This window comes from Dermacentor silvarum, chromosome 3 (genome assembly GCF_013339745.2).
Source record: "Dermacentor silvarum isolate Dsil-2018 chromosome 3, BIME_Dsil_1.4, whole genome shotgun sequence".
In the NCBI taxonomy this organism is placed as follows: Eukaryota; Metazoa; Arthropoda; class Arachnida; order Ixodida; family Ixodidae; genus Dermacentor; species Dermacentor silvarum.
In genome coordinates this window covers 43,863,957-43,885,578 of record NC_051156.1, presented here as the reverse complement: position 1 = coordinate 43,885,578, position 21,622 = coordinate 43,863,957, and the positions used below count along the sequence as shown (strand labels likewise).

The 21,622-nt window shown below is 49.8% G+C and overlaps 1 protein-coding gene across 1 annotated transcript in view; it reads left to right on the top strand.

The window, feature by feature from the left end:
* The window catches only part of LOC119445413 (fatty acid synthase), a 244,931-nt gene that overhangs the window by 185,661 nt on the left and 37,648 nt on the right, over nt 1-21,622 (top strand). The window contains exons 21-22 of the mRNA XM_037709704.2: nt 7,252-7,607; nt 8,668-9,021. Coding sequence (XP_037565632.1) covers nt 7,252-7,607; nt 8,668-9,021 — 710 coding nt within the window. The remainder of the gene's footprint in view (nt 1-7,251; nt 7,608-8,667; nt 9,022-21,622) is intronic.

The window sequence follows — 21,622 nt, the reverse complement described above, 5'->3', positions numbered from 1 at the left end:
GACACAAATGATAGGTCAAATGTCATGACATCCTGTCATGTAGGACATAACTGCCGCCTATGCCTTGGTGCTTTCATGGTCGTTTCATTAATCTCGTAGGCACTGCTTCGCTGCCACACTGTTTCGCATAACGCCGATTCCCCACCGGGCATGGGATCTGCAGGCTTTATTTTTTTTTTGTAACTGCTCGCGCGAGCCCGATATTGCTCTGGTTAACCTCCTTACCTTTCCTTTCTGAATTTTATCTTTCAGAATTGCTGCACTCTGTAAAACTGCACTATAGTAGTGACACTGTGTCAGATTTTTACACGTCACAAAAAATTAAGTTGCCGGTTACAAGTGGATTTACTTCCTTCAAAAACGTAACGGATTGCAGTCGCCAATTACACCCCCGTCAATGTTTTTGACACGTTATTGAAAGATAGTATTTTATTTCCACGTTACGTTCGCCCCAATTTTTATTAACATTGCACGCATATAGTAAATACACGAGGCTCACCTAGCTATTTCACTGCGTCCTTTGCGGCCCTGCACACCTTGTTTATCGTCACTCTGCAAGTACACTTGAACATTTATGTCTGTCATTCTCACTCCATTTTTTAAATCATCAGCACTAACACTGAAAACTCTCTCCATGTGCACGCAAGAGAGAAGGGCTCTTTGTAACGTATACGAAACACCTTGGGCACGAGACGCTGGTTGCAGAGCCGCGGTGTTTGTGTCTGCATCCTCTATGAAGCGCCGCTCTTTATAGGTGTTAGAACTCGGACTCCTTCGGAGTAGGTGCTCTCGGTAGGGCTAATGAAAAGGTGATGTAGTGACCGCTATCAAATCATCAAAGCGCCGGTTCAGTTGGTCGTCCAACATGTGGTGGATGAGCGTTAGGATTAGGCAACGTATACAGAGCGCCCTGGTTTGCCTTTCCGAAAATGTGCAACCACAAGGCTGCTGGTGGCACAACCGCGGGCGTTCTAGTATAGTTCAAGTTATGTGCTCCGAGAGCCTGTTATAACTCTTCTTCAGAAATGTGACTGTTTAATTGAATTACAGCGACCATTACCTAGTAAAAATTAATCAATCACTTACAGAACTCGAAAAATATAATTGATTACAAGCAATTAATTAGATCGAGCTTCCGCAATAGTTCTTATCTGCCAAATATCGTGCGCCGCACGAGCGTGCTTTAACCTCGTGAGACTCGACGACCCTCCACGACATATATACGCTTCAAGTCAGTTCTAGTTACGAAATAGCACGTTAGGCATGAAAAACCCATTTTTAGTTTTCATATGACAGTTAGATGCTAAAGGCAGGACCTCCCTGTACGTGTAGAAAGTAGCCGTCTACTTAGATTCGTTGATGTAAGAACTGTTTTTATTGACTGAACCACATAGGTGAACGTGTAAAATGTCGTCATAGGCTCGCGTGTTGAAGCTTCATGCTAGATTTTTCTGACAACTTTCAGTGTTCAAAACACACTTAACCGCTGCTTTTCGTCGTCTGTGACGATACAATGGTGTAGACCAAATTGATGTCAATTTTTGTTAATGCTGCCAAAAAGAAATCGTTTGAACCACTTCCATTCGTATTTGCATGCAGCATACATTATATTGAGTACAATTATTTTACATAATCGATTCCGAGTTAATTTGGAAAATGACTAAAACGGAGGAGATGCCAGAGCGCCACACAGGAGAAAACATCATGCAGCGAATGCAGGACGTAATCTCGGGATGGAAGTTGGACGGCAAGGTCACGGCTGTAGTCACTGATAACGCACCTAATAGCATTAACGCTGTGAATGCGCTGGAAGGTATTTTAGAGACAAATGATGTCACCTGTTCTGCTCACAGTCTCCATCTGAGCATCAAAAAAGCCCTGTCTAGCAAAGAGATCGAGAAACTCTGCCAGAGAAGCGGAAGATTGGTTGCACATTTCACATTTCAGGCAATCGACCATCACCAGTGACGAGTTGAGTAGGCGACAGGAGCTACTCGGCTTACCCATAGAGCGCCTCACGCAAAGCTGCCCGACAAGATGGAGCTCGACTTACCAGATGCTCACAAAGCTCATCAAGCATCGGTCTGCCATACAAAGTGTTTTTGTTGACCGAACAATTGTCACAGCAAAAACTGCGCAGAACCTCGAGATCACTCAGCAAGAATGGAACGTAATCAGTGAACTTTGCGAAGTCCTTGAGCCTCTTCATTTTGCAACTACCATTCTCTGCAGCGACACGATGTCCCCTGTCTCCATGGTTCGGCCAGTAATGAAAGCAGTAATGAAGAAACTAGAGCATCACAGCATGGATGACTTTCAAGTCGATGATTTCAAAGAAGTGGTTCGGATGGAGATATCTCGGCGATTCTCCTTGGACTGGGACGCCCAGCAGAGCTCGGTGTCTGCACGCCAGAGGGCATCTTTTCTCGATCCGAGGTAGAAAGGGCTCCGGTTTGAGGAACCGGATGCCAGGGAGGCAATCCGTACTAATGTTAGAGAAATGTTGAACGACGTCACTTCTTCGTTTGATGAAAGTGGGATGGGCACTACCCAAACCGAAGCAACTGCACTAGACATACTGTTTAATGAACAGCCGCGCGTCAGTGACCTGTCAGCTCAATTTGATGCATACCTCTCGGAGCCCCAGGTGGGACACAACTTGGATGCACTTAAATGGTGGAAGGACAATGAGTCCAAATTTCCCCTGGTGGCGGAACTTGCAAAAAAATACATGTGCATCCCATCCTCATCCGCAAGTTCGGAGCGGGTATTTTCAACTGCCGGAAGTATAATCACTGCCAATAAAAGCTGCCTTTTACCGGAAAATGTTAGCTCCCTCGTGTTCTTGTATCAAAATAGGGCGTATATGAATGTCTAAAAAATTACAGATGTGGAATAAATAAATATTCTATACTTCTCACGATATCTTAGAGTTTGCGAGTACTTTTCATCCTATAATTATGTCTGTTGAAGGAAGGAGGCTATATCACAGAACCAGGCGGCTTGCACCTTTCTTCTAGTTGAGCATTTGTGTGCGCTCCGAGAATATGTTCGAGCGAAGATAGCATTCACGCTTGAGATTTTACCCCAAGAAGGTATTTAAAACACTACATTTTATGTTTCTTTAGTGCTACAAACAGAATTTTTTACACCTTACACAATTTCCATCGCAACCGCAAGTTCTTGAAAAAGAAAGCAGTCACCACTTTTTCGTGATACTGACATTGTACCGTCTTGGGTCAATTTTAGGAACAAAATGTCGGCTTATATAAGAAGGTAAAAACAGCACTAAGTAGACATCTCCTGCAAAAAATAAAATAGGTAGATTTAAAAGCAAATTTTCTTTACGTAATAAGCGGATTCGCTGCCCTTGTTGTATATGAGGGCCACTTTGCTTTGTATATGAGGATCAGTCACATCCTTTTTGTTTATTTGGGATTCTGAACAGCCGCATAATTCGTAGTATTTAGCCATTCACTTGGAATTTACATTGGTGTTTGTGCATATATAGATGTGTTATTTCTGAACTCAAACCACTGCTACCAGCTGGACAAATTGGCAAAGTTAATTAGCATACAGCTTTAGATCTGGCTGCCTTTGATCTTGGTGTAAATGCGTTAACGTGACTGATCAGAAGTATGGTCCAAGTATAGTCATATTATACGAGCTGATTACTTTTACGTGCGTTACTGAACAGCGAGCACGGAGAAAGAATAACAGGAGGTGAAACTATGGGCCGGCTCCAGCGCGAGCACTTGTCGTGATAATGCCACGCTGGGCGAGGAGGAGACCCGCAGCTTCAGACGTGCTAACGCGGGTGGCGAACGTTGGCGCGGCAAAGAAATACTACTAGCGGCGCCGCAAAAGAACTACTTCCCTCGCGGTCGGAGCGGAGCGAGTGGAGCCGCGATCATGGAAGGGAAAAAAAATCCCCCTTGAGCGGCGCCCGGTGGCCTCTGCTACTGGCCGCTTGCGCTGGGTTGTCGGATGCCACGGAAAGTTTTGCGCCAGTGCGGTTTGCACTCAAGGAATAGAAGACCTGTAGACCGTTTTGGTACAAACATTTTTTTTAATATTTAAACTCAGGATCACATGCTTTTTATGCAGCAATAAGAGAAAGAAACTAGCGCACTTGACAGATCAGACAATCTGTGATCGTAGCCAAGTTCGTATCGAAAGAGCAGACAATCTGCAACCCTAACCATGTGCCTATAAAAAACTGGACATGGTGCTTTTCACGTTTTCTGACATAACGAAAAACGTGAATTTGTTCTACTTTATAGTCATGCGCCACAAAATGCGCCGATCGGAGTATGCGATACATAGCTATTGTGCGGGGAAACAAAATTTCATTATATTTCTGCTGCAAGTTTGGTGAGACGTGGACAGACGGAACAGGAGAGTAGAGCAGAGTCTGCCGCTCACTTTGCGCAGTCAGAATAGTTCTGCAGTTCCTCCACTGCTCCTCTACGATGTAAGTCTAATAAATGTTTTTTCCTCCTCCTCGCTGTGGATGCTTTCACTGATTATCGAAAATGGGGCGCCGATGCTTCGTCCCAAACTGTAACAGTGGATATAAGTATTGCGCGGAAAATGCACGGGCACATTTTGAGCCGTCTGATAAACATCACATTAGAAGCGATGAATGAATGATATGCGCATGTGGCATCGGGATACATGCAAAAGAACTCAAAATTGGGATAAGCTACTACCGTCACCAAATATTCGTGTCCGAATATTCGATTATCCGGCTAACCGGTTATTTATTCCGGTTTCCAGAATATCTGTTTCTTGAAAACCGGATAACCGGTTAACCGGTTTTCGAGACCGGATTCACTTCCCTCCGGTTAAACCGGATATCCGGTTTGACGGATATTTGCAAGCACTAGTACGAACGTCCTTGCTGGCTAACGGGTCGAAATTTGCTAAACAGGTGGGTTCGTTAGGATGGCAACGAGCGATGAAAATGCGTCCGCTTGTTCACCAACCCAAGTGAAAATGACGTCCTTCTTGAGTAAGCCAGTGAGAGGGCGGGCTATACCGCGAAGTTCTGGACAAAACTGCGGAAGTACGAGCATAGGCCAAGAAAACTGCGAACGTCCTTGGACGACCGCGGAGTAAGGATGACTAACCGCGCGTGCTTTGTCGGAGTCTGGCTGCACGCCCGCAGCGTCAACAAGGTGGCCGAGTACGCAGATTTGACGGTGCCCAAAGCGACATTCGACGAGTTAAGCTGAAGACGAGCACGGCGACAAATGTCAAGCACGATGGAGAGGAGTGAGGTGGTTTCCAATAGTCTAATCGTCCAAGTAGCAATGTATATGAACCACTTGATGCCTCGAAGGAGAGAGTCCGTCAGGCGCTCGAAAGTAGCAGGAACGTTAATAGGCCAAAAGGCATCACTTCAAATTGATAGAGGCCATCAGGACTCACGAAGGCGGTGTTCTCTCGGTCTTGGTCGTCCACAGCGATTTGCCAGTATCCTGAGCGCAGGTCGATCGAAGAGGAATATCTGGCACCGTGCAAGCAGTCGAGCACGTAATAAATATGCGGGAGAGGATACATATCTTTCTTGGTAATCTGGTTCAAATGGTGGTAGTCTACGCAGAATCTCCAGCTGTAGTCCTTCCTTTTCACAAGTACGACGGGCGAGGCCTAAGGACTGCACGAGGGCTCAATCATGCCTTTACCAAGTATTTCATCAACTTCCCGTTGTATGACAGCACGCTCCGAAGGTGACACACGGTAAGGCCGTCGGTGAATGGGACTCCCATCGCCAGTATGAATACGATGGGTGATTACGAAAGTCTGGCTCATAGGATGGTCGCCAAAGTCTAAATATATCCTGGTAGGAAACAAGCACGCTGTGCAAGGCAGCGGCCTGTGCCGGAGCGAGGTCTCCTGATATGATGCGCGTGAATTGGTCGTGGGATGAACCCAACTGCAATGACGGCAATGGACAATCCCGTGGAGGTTCTGTGGTCATGCAGAAACCATGTGGTCGCCCAGTGGGTTCAGATGCGCGAGTGATATGCTGCGAAGAAGAACTTGTGTCGAGAAGTCTAAATTGAGGATGGGAAAAGAGGTGCGGTTGTTTTAACTGTCACCACCGTATAGGGGAGCGCGACGTTGCATGTCATTGCAATCTCAGGAGTAGGGCAGTTAACGTAGTCGCCGTCGGGTAGGGGCGGAAAGGGTGAAAGCTGGACGTATATTGTGGCTTGCGGTGGCAGTCTAAGAAACTCGGCGGAGCGTAGGCAGGGTGGGCCGGCATCGACGTTGTAGGAGGACGAAAGAAGTTCTAGCCGCAGAAGTCCCACGGAGCAGTCGATAAGGGCAGCGTGTGTGGACAGAAAATCAATTCCGAGGATGAGGTCGTGGGGGCACTGTTCTATGACAGTGAAAAGAACAGATATGTGGCGACCAGAAATGGTGTTGAGTGCAGTGCAGGATCGTTCTCCATGACAATATTATTGGAATACCTAATCCTAACTAAATCTTGCAGAGTGGAGCTTGGAGCAACATATTCCTCTGGTTTAAACATCGCCAGCAGAATGAAAAGGAGCAGTCTATTCATTCAATTTATTAGTACATTGGCATAGAGGGGGCATCATCAGTCCAGGTTTAAGCAAATGAAAATTCAGTTGTGGGATACGGCAGCGTAATCTATGGTATGTAATTTCCAACTGCGAAGAAAGATACCACTGTTTATTCTAGCAAAAACGGTGATTATGATAGTCAGGAAACGTTAGCAGGGAGCACGAGTATCGGCACGTCACCGCTGTCGTTGTCGTCTTCGTTCTGTCACCGTATTTGTCGTGCCATTGGTGTCGGTATGGCGTCATGTTTGCATTTTTCTCGCGTTGTCATCGGCACAATGTTGAGGAGCACGAAAAATGCCCAAACTTAACACTTGCACTTAACGTAGGTGCGTGGTCTCCATTTCCTGCATTGTTGCGCGGCATCTTTGGCATCACGAAACAATTTTCCGGGGAGTGAGCGTATTCTGGTTATCACAATGTCAACGTTCGTCGCATTCAGCTGGTGGATTTCGCATAGTATTACTAGCATGTTGCGCAAGCCGGCGAGAACTTATACCTTCTGCAGAATAGAAGGTAATGTAACAGCAAATGCAGTCAGATCTCGAGGAATCGGCGTGTTGAGATTTGGGAAAGGGGTACACACTGTTTGCTTGAACTTTAACGTTGTGTTAACCACTCGGCCGCATCCTGTCACCCACTTTTTCACCAGGCGTGGACATCGTGCTGAACTCGCTGGCAGAAGACAAGCTGCAGGCCAGTGTTCGCTGCCTCGCGACACATGGCCGCTTCCTGGAGATTGGAAAAGTCGACCTCTATAATGACTCCCAATTAAAAATGTCTGTGTTCCTGAAGGGCGTTACTTTCCACGGGGTCTTGCTGGAGCTGCTACATGGCGACGACGCCATCGCAGTTGAAGAAAGGCATCGGGTCGCAGAACTCATCCGCAGTGGCATCGCATCGGGTGCCGTGAGGCCACTTGATGCTGTAGTGTTCCCACGTGACCAAGCCGAGGATGCCTTCCGATTTATGGCCTCAGGAAAACACAAAGGCAAAATTATGCTCGAGGTAAGCGGAGTTTTTACATTTAGCCAAGATTGCTTGGGGCATCTTCTAATAAACGGAGGAAACTTTATTCAAATGAACTTTACCGTTACTTAGAAAACCAGTGCGCTTTGTATCTTAATAGGCAACATTTTGAGGTGATATTTTCGAATGTTTAGGCGTAAGAGGTGCTCCTTACAATAAGTCCGCATGGGCTTGCATGTTTTGGTTATTTTTGTAAGGGCCGAAGGTAACACCAGTGTTATAAAAATACATTTCACACAATGATTCCAGCGCCAAAGGTTAGTTGACATGGTAGCTGGCGCTTGGCATTAAATTGGTGGCTCCAATAACTTTCATTCGAGAAACATTAACTTTTTAATTTAGCCCTCGCACTGCTGCATGTTTTATATTAGCATCATATAAGGAGACAATTTTTTAGGCATATGGGGTACTCTAGGGAAATGGGTGGGGCTTCGCCAAAAAAGTGACAATGTTACAGTTTGGAAAAGCCCCTTCGTTTACAATGTGCGCTGAAATCCCTAGAAATGGCAACTTCGTTTTGGTGTCCGAGGTAGCCCTGATGTTAGAACAATAAAAAGCAAGTCACTAGTTATAGGCATGCCAACGTATCAGAAGACGATATTCACCCTACTACTAATATCAGACCATGTCTATCTCAATATATGGAGTCCTCCATAACACCAAGTGAACCTCTAAAGAAATGAGGGTAGTTTACACAGCGTCACAATTAACACACCGTCACTTGCGTGCTGCATATGACACCTTCACTCTGCTTGCTAGGATGATTGCACTGTTATTTTGAAGATCTAAAAAACACGACGCTATTAAGAAAGAAAATGCGCGCACACGCATAAAATACAGCTGATAATAGGTCTGTGCTCGATCGGGGACACCTCCATATTAGTCGCCCCTCATGCACGTCCTGAATTGAAAGCAATAGTTTTCGAACGGTTTATGATGAGTGTACTTCACGGAGCTTTTCTTAAAGGAGCTCTAAGCATATGTACAGTTATCATCAGTTTCGAACACCTCCAATAAGAAAAGCGTCAAATACATGCAGATCCAGCCGGAGAAAACCCTGCAGGAAAATTCAGTGCCCAGGCTGCTCATTGTCGAGGCCACGGCGCTTACCTGGTTCTACGGGCACAAGTCGTATGTCATCACTGGTGGCCTCGGTGGTTTCGGCCTCGAGCTGGCTGAGTGGATGGTGAACCGCGGATGCAGGAAGCTTCTTCTCACCACCCGGTCAGGAGTGCGCACAGGCTACCAGCGGCTTTGTCTGCATCGATGGCAAAAAGCTGGAGCAAAGGTCATTGTGAGGAAGATCGACGCCTCTGAGGAAGACGGCGCACGAAAGATTATCGAAGAAGCTACAGCTATGGGACCCATAGGAGGCATATTCGTCCTTGCTGTGGTAAGTAATCATTCCTGAATGTAGGCCTACGGGTCAGCTTGAATACGAGTGACACCTAGGCGTTTTCCTCATCAGCAGAGAAGCCACGAAGCTGAACGATTCGGAACCGCTTCTTTTGGTATGGCGGCGTAATTCCGAAGGCAGATGCGTTTCTTAGGAGTTTCGTTACATTTGAGTGAGCACTGGTGTTCGTCCAGAGAAACGCACTTCGTATTTTATTGATTTTCGTTAGTGATAATTCTATATAATTATATAACTATATAATTCGATGAGCGACAATATAGTTGCTGAAAACGGCTGCCAGAGAAAAAGTCGTTTGGCAGCAAATTGACGAGATTGCAGGCGCACGAAATAACAGTGAACGGCTGGGACTACTAACCAGAAGAGTCATACGTACACAACTAAAGCGCTGTAAGGAAGAATGACAAAATAAATTATACAACCACTAAAAATTTCGTGGCGTAGGTTTTTAGGATACAATTTTTTAGGATACAAAATTTTTAGGAAACAATTTTGGTTTACACCACAAGAAACGGAATATTGCTTACGACAAGAAAGATTTCTCAGGTGTCATTGTCATTAGTTGTTGAGATTTGAAAGTGTCCAGGCAGGTTTACGCTAATTCGTGGCTTGTGTAACAATCCTGGAAGATTAGCATAAAAGGCAAGAGCTTGACTGGTGTTAATATGGTAATATTGATTGATGGCAACGAATCACATCCATGTCATCAATCACGTGATCGAGAAATCTGCGCAGTACAACCAACCTCTCCATGTGGCTTTTAAATTTAATTAAAACGTATTTAAGTCATTGGATACCAGTACTCATAAAGTATTGCGCAATCAGTGAGTGCAGGAAGCATACGTGAACATATTGGCAAGTATCTACAAAGAATCCGCAGCTACCCAAAGCCTCCACAATAAAAAGGGAAAAGTACATAGCAAGGAAGGGGTCGGGCAAGAAGACGCAATCTCACCAATGATATTGATTCTCGTTACTAATAGTGCCCCCCTTTCGTAAATCAAATCACTGCATGATTGGTGTATTCAAGCTGTTAGACTGGGATGGATTAGGAATGAAAATTAGCCTCAAATATCGCGACAACCTTCAGTTTACAGATGACATTGTCCTGTTCAGCAACCCTTGGGATGAATATTTGCAATAAACGATTGAGGACATTAATCGAAAAACGTCTTACAAGGCTAAGGCTTAATATGCAGAAGAGAAAGGTAATGTTTATTAGCCTGGCAAGAAAATGAGAATTCATGATCGGCAGTTAGCCTGTAGATAGTTTACGGGAGTACGTTTATCTGGGTGAATTACTCACAGGCGACCCTGATGATGAGAAGAAAATTTACAGAAGTATAAAACCGCTTGAGAGCTCATACGGGATGTATTACCAACTCATAACCGGGTGCTTACCGCTGTCGTTGAAAAGAAAAGCATACACTTGTTGCATTTTAGCGGTACTAAGATATGGGGTAGAAGCTTGGATGTTAACAAAAAATCTTGCGAGAAGTTAAGGACCGCGCGAAGAATGATGGAAGAAAAAATTCCAGGAAATCTAAGCACATCTTGTCAGTTTTGAATGCGAAATCATTAATGTCCTATTGAACACCGCTGAGCGGTCTTTCAAGTTATGAACTCCTCGAGGGCTAGCGAGCGCGTTGGGACGCTTGGTGCGTTTTCACGTGGCATTAACGAAACACAGAACGCAGGCGAGACCTTGCGCGGACAAGGAGCGTGCGGACAACACAGCCTTCCAAGAAGAGTGATTTGGCGCAACACCACCTAGACCATGGAGGAAGGAAAAAAGTTGTCGCAGTTTCACCTGAAAGGCGAAGCATCAATTGCGATAGCAAATTTGTAGAGAGCTATACGGAGTAATGATATTAGCTTTATCAGCTGTATAAATTTGGACATGCAGCAGCACCGGCAACGCGCAGAACTGTTGTCGACGCCGTCGGCGTTTTTCCCGCGTTCGCTCAAAATGCCTGCGGCGTTGGTGACTGTTGCCGGAGCCTCTGATATAAATAGGCATTTGGTGCCGCAGCTAAACGTCGTCTCCCTTCCCTCCCCCTCCCCCCCTCCCCCACGGCCTCTCGCGCGTCGAAAGAAGGCGCGTTTGCTCTACATATATGATGATTGTAAAGGAGGAAAGAGACGCCTACTTCTGCAGCCCTTGGGAAGGCGCTGCGGTCGCCGAGGTGAGCGGACGCGTCTCGCATCGGCTCCGTCGATTATGATTGATAGTGCCGGTTATTCACCCAATATCGAAGAACCAACACTACCAGAGTGTGCAGCAAGTTGCAAGGAACTCGCCAACACCAAATTTGGTGAGAAATTTCCAATTTTTCGCCGTTTTTTGGGACCGGAAAATTCTGAAGCGGAGCTCCGGAGCTAAGCCTAATCAGGCCTACCTCGACTTCTGGCCGGCGCGCCACGTAGGCCGCCCGCCGCCGCCCGACCGCCGCCGCGTCGGCGCAGCCGCTACCGGTGATATGGCCTCGGCGATGGAAACGGAGTTCGAGCCCGACGTTCGTCAAGAACAAGAAGCGCAAGATCTACAACCACGGCTCGTCAACATCGACGGGCGCACAGCGATAGCAGTCCAAGGCGAAATTCTACCGGACGACGACATCGTGGGTTGGGAGACCGGCGCGCGACAGCCACGTCAGCACAAGCCAACATCGCACGCCTGCTTCAACGGTGAGTCTACCCCCGCCGGCAAGAAGCATGAATCGCGCTACACTCAAGCGCAGTACGTCAAGAAGGTTACCGCAAATTTAACACGCATGGCGCGCATGCCAACGAACATCCCGAGAGAAGAGTGCAAAATTATAATCAGACCTAGAGGAGGCCTAAACACGGGGCGCACCGAAGCCCCAACCCTAACGGCAGCCATTTGGACGGCCGCGGGTATCACCAAAGCGGAAGCAATGCAGGACACAGTGTGTGCCAATGTGGCGCAAAATATTATCGTTGTGAGTACCCCGGACGAGCAGAGAGCGAGGCGCTACGCCACGATACGTTCACTAACCATCGGGGAACAAGCCCACGAAACCTACGCCTACTTCGCGGCCCCGCACGATACTTCGAAAGGAGTCATCCACGGGATACCGAAGACGGAAACTACCGCAGACATCAGAGAAAACATTATACATCCAGGGAACCCCAAAGCCATCGAGGCACACCGCATTGGAGAAACGACAGCGGTATTGGTCCTGTTTCAGGGACAGAAAGTACCTTCTACCGTAAAGTACGGCGTAACTATCGTCAGATGCAGCCTCTATTGTCAACACCACCAAGTATGCCGGACGTGCGGCAAAATCGGCCACCGGCAAGACGTATGCCCGCAACCAAACACGAAGGTTTGCTTCGCTTGCGGTAAGCCTAACCCAAGAGACACGCACGCCGAAGAATGCAAGCCACGTTGCAAGCTTTGTAACGGCCCCCACCCAACCGGGGCGCCGGGCTGCAGCAACCGTTTCAAGTTGCCATATCTGGTAAAGAAGCGGAGATGGGAGAACGCACGACACACGTCATCGACACACGTCAGCATAGCTGTGAACGACAACCCCGCAGAATTCCCGCCCCTGAAAGCCGACCGTCCACTGGAGGAGCGCAAGCGCAGCGCGAGTCGCAGCTGCTTGCGCGGCGTGCAAGGCGGCGACTCCGGCCGCGCCACGTCGCACGGGCGGGAAAGCAGGAGCAGGAGCAAACGGCGCACCGCTCAGTCCGCGCGCCGCGAGTCTCGCTCTCGAGAACGCGCCACGTGGTCCGAAAAGGTAGCTAACCACCACAGAAGCAAAAGCCGAGCACCGCAAATCGAAGACACGATGCGAGCTCTACAGCAAGATAACGCAAACCTACGAGCCGAGAACCAAAACCTCAAGGCCCAGGTCAGGGAACTGAAACAAGGACAAGAAGAAATCCTACGACTACTGCGTGCAGGACAACAGCCCGCAGGAACCACAAGAAGGGACATCGCACAGGCAGCGCAGAGATCACTCACCCCTACGCCGCCACCACAACAGGTACCCGATCAACGATCAGCTACACCACTAATAGCAGAGAGGACCCCCACAACGGAACCTCCATCAACGGCCCCACAACACGAGACGGTAGAAGACATGGAAGAGCATACGGCGGAAATATCCCGCCCCTCTTTCAAAGAACACAGAGCAATGAACAGGGAACGTGAGAGCACCAATGCACGCCTGAACAGACATGAAAAACGCATCGAACTACTAGAGAAGCGCCTAACCGCACTCGAGCTCCGGGTAACCACGGGCTTCGCAGAGACGAAGGCACTAATGAACCAAATTCTTAACAAGAACAACACCACCAATGAAGAGAACAACACCTGCAGCATCCCACAAACATGGACCGAAACCCCACAACCCGCACAAGACTAAGAATATGGCACTGGAACGCCAACGGGTTCCGGTGTCGGAAGGCGGTACTGCAGCAGCACGTGGCAAGCGTCGGGCAACCACCGGACGTTATAATGATACAAGAAACCCACATGGAAGACACACCGACTCTGCCGGGGTACCGAGCCTACTCGAGCCCGCCCAGCGCGCGAGAGCACGGCAAGGGAGCCGCACAGGGGGTGTGCACTTTCGTGCGAAAGGGACTCACCTCTATACACCACGGGAACTTCCTGGGACGCAGCTCCATCGAGCACTGCGTCACCGAAATCGGGCTGGGTAGAAGAAAGCAAGAACCCATATTATTGGCGAATATCTACAGCAATCCCACACACGGGCAGCAGAAATTCAAGGCACTACTACACAAGACTACATAGACAAGCCCCAACGGCACGGTGGTGGTGTGCGGCGACTTCAACGCGCCACACAAAGAGCTGGGATACAACCGCACCTCGGCCAAAGGACGAGACCTGCTGGAAGAAGCCTCAAACGCCGGCTTTGTACTTTACACAGATCCGGGCAACCCTACAAGAATTGGAACGTCGACTACGAGGGACACGAACCCGGACCTCACTTTCGCTCGACTCTCCGGCAAAGCAAGAGGAACGGTGACCTGGCGCAACACTGGCCACAATCTGGGCAGTGACCACTACATTATAGAGCTGAACATACCCACAACGGTACACAACGACCAAAAGAAATTCAAGCACAAGCTCACAGACTGGACGCGTTTCCGCGCAACCCTCGATGAAGCCGACAACGACATCGAAGACATCGAGAAGTGGACGGAACGCGTAACCAAAGCAGCCGACTCGGTTACCGCCGAGCTGGACGTAGAAGAGGAAGTACCGCAAATCGACAGCAAGCTGGCTCACATGATCGAGGCTCGCCAATCCCTGCAAAGAAGATGGAAAAAGCAACGGCACAATCGACGGCTACGGAAACGAGTCGCCGAGCTGGGTCGCGCCATTGAAAAATACAGCAGAGAACTATGCACGCAGCAATGGCACGCAACGTGCAGCGCTGCGGACGGACAACTACATAAAGGACAGACTTGGAAGCTGTTGCGACACCTCCTGGACGATAAATCCACGAAAGGCCACCAGCAGCACAGGCTTGCCCAAACGATCTACACTGCCGTCAAGACACTAGGCGAAGAGGAAGCCAGCAAGCGCATCAATGCCAAGTACCTCCCCACAGCGGCCACCGAGATCCACCCCGACCACAATGGACCGCACAACCCAGAACTGGATCGAGAGATCGAAGAATGGGAAGTCCGAGCGGTACTACAAGAGCTCAACTGCAAGTCGGCGGCAGGACCAGACCGGCTTCACAACCGGGCGCTGCGTAACCTCAACGATGGGGCGATCGCAGCACTCACAAGATACTTCAACCAATGCTGGAGAGAAGGCAAACTACCGAAACAATTCAAGACGGCTCGCACGGTCCTCATACCGAAGCCCGGCAAGCCACCCAACATTGAAAATCTACGGCCCATCTCCCTGACGTCCTGCGTCGGAAAAGTGATGGAACACATCATGCGTAACAGGTGGAACCGCTACCTCGAAGACAAGGGCCTCTACCCGGACGAAATGATCGGCTTCCGAGAGAAGCTCAGTACCCAAGACGCCATGATACAACTCCAGCATGAAATCCTGGAAGTATCAGCTCCCACTCACGACAATAGAGCAGTTCTCGGCCTAGACCTGCAGAGTGCTTTCGACAAGGTACGCCACTCGGCAATCCTGTCGCAGGCCTCGCGGCTAGGACTTGGACGAAGATCCTACAACTACATAAGGAACTTTCTGTCCAACCGAACGGTAAAAATACAAGCGAGTAACCTACAACTAGAAGAAAAGACCCTCGGAAGCGTCGGCACACCGCAGGGCTCCGTGATATCGCCGCTGCTCTTCAACCTGGTCATGATCGGAGTTGCGGAGCGACTAAACGCGCGAGTCCCGCACGTCCGTTACACGATCTACGCGGACGACATCACGCTATGGGTTGCCGGCGGCAGCGACGGGTACATCGAAGAAACGCTACAAGAAGCAGTGAACACAATAGAAGATCAGCTGGATGGCACCGGTCTCCGATGCTCGCCACAAAAGTCCGAACTCCTGATCGTCCCACCACCCGGGCGATATAGGAAGAAAGCCACTGAAGACTCGGAGAAGATCGTGCTCCGAACCAGAGACGGCATCGTCATTCCGAAAGTCTCTAAGCTCCGTGTCCTAGGCATGGTGCTCGAAGCCAGTAGGAGCAACGGCGTCACCGTCGACAAGATCATCACTAAGATGGGTATCGCCACGCGACTCATCAAGCGAGTTGCGACCCGGCACAGAGGGATGAAGGAGGCCAGCCTACTACGTCTGGTGCAGTCCTTCGCCATCAGCCACGCTGCCTACGTAGGCGCGTTCCACTACTGGAAAGTACAGGAGCGCGACCGGATAAATGCGGCCATCAGAAAGACATACAAGGCTGCGCTCGGCTTATTCAACTGCACGAGCACAGCCAAGCTGCTCGAGCTGGGGGTGCACAACACCCTCGAAGAAATCGCAGAAGCGCAAAGAACATCTCAGCGCGAGAGACTCCAAACCACACGAACGGGACGAAGCATCCTGGCCAGACTAGGCCAAGGCGCGAACACTACTGACAACGAAGCGAAGGGACATCACGCCCTCCCGAAAAGGGCCCTCCACCGACTGGTGGTGGCGCCCCTACCAAAGAACATGCACCCGGAGCACAGCCAAGGCCGACGAGACGCACGAGCCAAGGCCCTCACTGAAGCACATGCCAACGATAACGGCGCCTTATACGTGGACGCCGCTAAATACAAAGACAAAGAAGACACATACGTGGCCGTAGCAATACGCGCCACAACGGGCGAAATCTACAGTGCTTGCAGCGTCCGTGCGAAGCAAGCGCATCAGGCGGAAGAAGCCGCCATTGCGCTGGCCCTCGCCGACAACAAGTGTACAACGAACCTGAGCGACTCGCGCACAGCGGTTCGGAACTACGGCAGAAATAATGTGTGTGCCAGTGCGGTGCGCGTTGTGAAGTGCAGTGACAGACAGTGCACCGACGGACTGCGGACTCGTCTCCGATGGTTCCCGGCGCATCAAGGCTGCTACTTCGGGAGCACCTCCCCAAACCGCAATGAGACGGCGAACGCCGCTGCGCGAGGTCTTACTCGCCGCGTGGTGGCACCAGCGTCCCTCGTCTTAGCGGAGGGAGTAGCCACCGACGATGAAGACGACGAAGAAGAAGCCGAACTGGTAACGAGCTACGCGGACGTGCTGGAATGGTACCGGAGCGCACGTCGCTCCATGCCGGACCCACACCCGCAGCTCACCAGAGAACAGGCGGTACTCTACAGACAGCTGCAAACGAACTCGGTGCTCACGCCTGCGCTCGCGCGCTTCATATGCCCCGACGTCTACGAGAGCTCAAAGTGTAGTGTGTGTAACAGTGCGACCGCCACGCTAACTCACGTGTTGTGGGATTGTAAACTGAATGCAGAAGAGGCAGCGGCCTACCCAGGCAGACTGCCAACGGACATTGCCCGTGCCCTAACGGCTCAGGACTCAGAGCAACAACTACAGGCGGTCCAGCGGATCGAGACAGCTCTCGCTCGCCAAACGCGCAGGGACGCACCCGACGGGACCCAGGTGCGACAGCCTCGTGGAGAACGTTGGATCCCCCGGCGTAAGCGTCGAGACGCAACTTGATGACTGCACATATATAGTCGGGTAGCAAGAGGGCCCTGCGTGGCACCCTGCTACCTCCGCCGGTGCTTTAATAAAGTTCATTTCTCTCTCTCTCTCTGCAGCCCTTAAGGAAGCACGGCGCAGAACGCGCGTTTGTTCACCGCCGTGCGTTCACTCGCCGTGAAAGAGCGCGTCCCTCGCGCCCTTTCACTCGCACATACAGCGTTCGGCGGCGCGCGGCGACGATTTCATCTCGATTGACGTCATACGGAACCTCACGGCGACGGCGACGGCAACGGCGACGGCAACGGCGACGGCGACGCCGACGGCAGAAATCTGCTTTTGAGTGTCCATATAATTGCTATCGCAATAAAAGATAGGAGGGAGCATCGCGCAACGCGATTGAAGCTGTGTGTGGCAGCCGAACACGTGGTGAAAACGTCAAAGCACGGAGGACATGTCCGAGCGCGCGGTAGGTTTTAATACTCCAGGTAAATTTTATTGCGATAGCAATTATATGGACACTCAAAAGCAGATTTCTGCCGTCGGCGTCGCCGTCGCCGTGAGGTTCCGTATGACGTCATTTGGAGATGAAATCGTCGCCGCGCGCCGAACGCTGTATGTGCGAGTGAAAGGGCGCGAGGGGCGCGTCTTTCACGGGGAGTGAACGCACGGCGGAGAACAAACGCGCGTTCGGCGCCGTGCTAGCTTAAGGGCTGCAGAAGTAGGCGTCTCGTTTCTCCTTTACAATCACCATATATGTAGAGCAAACGCGCCTTCTTCAGACGCGCGAGAGGCTGTGGGGGAGGGGGAAGGAAGGGAGGCGACGTTTAGCTGCGGCACCAAGTGCCTATTTATATCAGAGGCTCCAGCAACAGTCACCAACGCCGCACGCATTTTGAGCTAACGCGGGCAAAACGCCGATGGCGTCGACAACAGTTCTGCGTGTTGTTGCTACCAAAGCCGCTCACCTTACTTCGTATAACATTGCTGTGTTGCTATCGCATTCATTGCTTCGCCCTTAGGGCGAAACTGTGACATTTTTTTTCGATATCTATTCGAAACCATTTAAAAATGTTCAGATAAACAAAAACATGGCGACCACCGCAGCACTTTTGCTTAATGCTGCGCTCAAGTTTCTGGATTGTGGAGTCGAATCGCGGTGTTGCGCTATGCGTGTCCGTTCAGCGAGCCGCATCAGAGAGAATGCCTTTCAAGCGAGTCGGAAGTTGAAGAAGGAAAATGTTGCAGGCCTCTCCGAAAGGTGCGCGACAGCTGCATTGACTGCTTTTGCAGTTACTGTGCGCTGCGGCTCGTTTTGCAGTAAATTGCATGCAGCAAATGACAGCATGTCTGCTGTCATTTCACCTGTGAAGTACGCATATCCTCCATCTATAAAGCGGGGGCTAAATACTATTTTGTAAACTTGTCACTTCTCTGGTGAGGGATAAATGAAAGTTCAGGTTTTAATACAGAGTACACCTTTCTTTTTCGTTCGTCGATACATGTTATAAGTTTTACCCACTGTGGTTTCTTAGTGGCTAGGGTGTTGGGCTGCTAAGCACGACTTTAGCAGAAAGCATTCTTATACACCCCCAAACATCATGCGTACAGCCTGAGGTGGCTTTCGAGATCATGCCTTCGCACTGCACACATCGCACAAATATGTCACCGACTGAGAGAGAGAGAAAAAAAAGCAACTTTATTCACCACAGCCTACAGTTCGGTCTCGAGGCAACCAAAAGCTCAACTCAAAAGTGCGAGATATGATGTCGCCGCTCCCGTGCGCCTTGTTTTTACCGTAACCTTAAAGGACCGGGCGCCGTGTAGAAACATCTAAGCAAAACAATCTAACAACAGATATGCAGCACGTACGTAGAAAATGAAACTCACCTTCACATTTGAAGAAAACGGGAAAAAGAATCGGAGCACCAACAGGAAATGTTGGTGCGCCAGGTGCGAAAGAAAGTACTCTATTTTGTGCACACTTATTTCTTAATTTTGATATGTAGCGAATGCGAATTGCCAATGATTCTTCGACAATGCGAATCAATAATGCTCGCAAAACAGGGCAAAATACACAACGGCAAGGCATCGGTCAAAAATGTGACGACTAGATATAGCTTATAATCGCTCGGTCTGTTTACTTCGGCCGACGTATACCTGCAGCGTAAATGCGCTGCCGTCGGATTGTGAACTTCTCACAACTCGCCCAACGTGCGGAAAGTATGCCTTGCAGGAAACGACCGAATCGGAACAAACATTTAGAGAAAAATGTGACCAGAGATACAGGCAGAGCAGCTGAGAAGCTGCCGGCCGAGCGCGCATCGATTAAAAAATCAAAGCCCCTTTCTTAAGGAAAGGTGGTTTAACGCGAAGCTTTCTCCTACGGAAACTGAATTAAAGTCGAAGTCCAAAGCCAAAGACCATGCAACGAAGCCAAGAATTGCTGAGCGACCCGATGCGATGCATAATGTGACTTGATTGCTTGTTTACGATTGTGTTTTTTGAACGTTGAAGATGAATGAAGACTCATTTCGTTAGGTTGCATAGCCTTTATGTTAGATCATGTAGCCGTTGATTACACGCACACACTCCCACTTTCACGGACAACTCTACACTTGTACAGTATTGCATTGCGATCGCTGTGGTAGACGGTCAGAGGCTGTGCCGTTGCCGATACACGCACTACAGTTTACGTTCGCAGTTGTACCGATAGGAACAATGGAAACTGCAATGCCACGCTACCCAGACGAATTGTATATATTTGCATTGCATTACCCGCGTCACGCAATGCATTCCCGTCCGTCAGCATGGGTAGGCCGCGGGTGCAGCGCACGGCAGAAGAGGCTGTGTGCACGAGAACGTAAGCGCGAGCGCAATCGTGCCCTAAGGCCGATCCCGTGTATCGGCAACGGCAGATATACATTTGGTCTGGGTAACGTGGCGTTGCAGTTCTCATTGTAGTTATCAGCACAACTGCGAATGCAAACTGAATTGTTCTACGATACGTATGTTGTGCGCCGTTGTTCTATTGTGAGACATAGAATTCTGCGCTTTAAAACTGCCGGGCATCAATCATCTCGGCAAATCTCGATTCTCCGTGATCTCGACGCAAGAGGTCACGTGTTGGGGACTGGCTTCACGGACGAGCAAAAGGACTGGCTTCACGGAGCGTTCGTTTGCCAAGGCTGGCTGCGTGACGTAACGTTCTGGCCTAATTTTAACACGAAAGTGTTTTATGCCGGGGTCCACCAAGACTTCACTGACGTATTTCCGTCACGGAAATACGTCATAGAACATAATACAAAGAAAGAAACCAGAAGAAAAAGTTCCACAAACATGCAAAATTTGGAAATCGAACCCACGACCTCTCGGTCCGCGACGATAGATCGCCGAGCGTTTAACCCATTGCGCCACAAACGCATTTGCAGAGAGCTACACAGACGCGCCTTATATATCTAACACTCCTCCGTGTACCCGCGCTCTTGCTCGGGGCGGTGCCGCCACCTACGAGCAGAAAAGAGAAGTACTGCATTATGACACTAACGCGCACCGACAGTGAACGCTTCGGTGGTCTCAGCACTACGACGCCTCGATGCCAGCATTCGAAGGGACGCTGGCATCAAGAAGCACTACCAACGCCACCTAGGTGGCGTTCACCGTACTCAGCACAGCGGAGCGTGGCCTCCGCAATTAGCTCTGAAAATGTTTCTGAAGTTGATCGCGGAGGCTGCAATTACGACGCGCTGTACGCGCTGATTTGACTCGGTGACGATTCAGTTACGTGCTTTGTCTTGCGCGTTGTATTAGTGTGTCAGTTACGTGCTTCGTCTTTCGCGTTGTGCTAGCGTGTGCAGCGTAGTGCCGCTTCCATATGCACGACGGTTGCTCATGGTCATCGACGTTGGTAGTCGTGATGGAGGAGACGTGCCACCAGGCGTCAGCGTGGGTGCATCAACGCCTAAGGGTGCTTTAGCCACAAAACACCAATAGACATTATATATCAATGTGCAATAAACATTACACTACTTCTGTGAAGACACGTTTCACTTTCGTGTTCTATACCGATTCCTATATAAGAGGGATCAACCACATTTTTTCCCTTCCTCCATGACCTAGACAGCTTGAGCTCTTCGCAGCGACGTCATGACTACGTCACGTGTAAATGGCCACCGCGAGCGGCGGTGATGTTCGTACCTTGGGCGCGCTAGGAGCATTCGCACAAGTACGCGCGCTTCCATGGTGGCGCTGAGCCCGTGACTCGCTAGACCGCTGTATTAAGGTTCCAGCGCGGCCGTTGCGCGGGCATGCTCAGACGTGTTTTGGGGCTTGCTTGTTTCGTATGCTTTTCCAGCTCGTTTATGCACGGCTGTGCTTCCAGGTTGGGCTGCGCGTGCGAAAGAACGTTCGTCATTCTTGCCTACCTCCTGTGTGCGCGGTGTGTTTGCGCGCATGTGT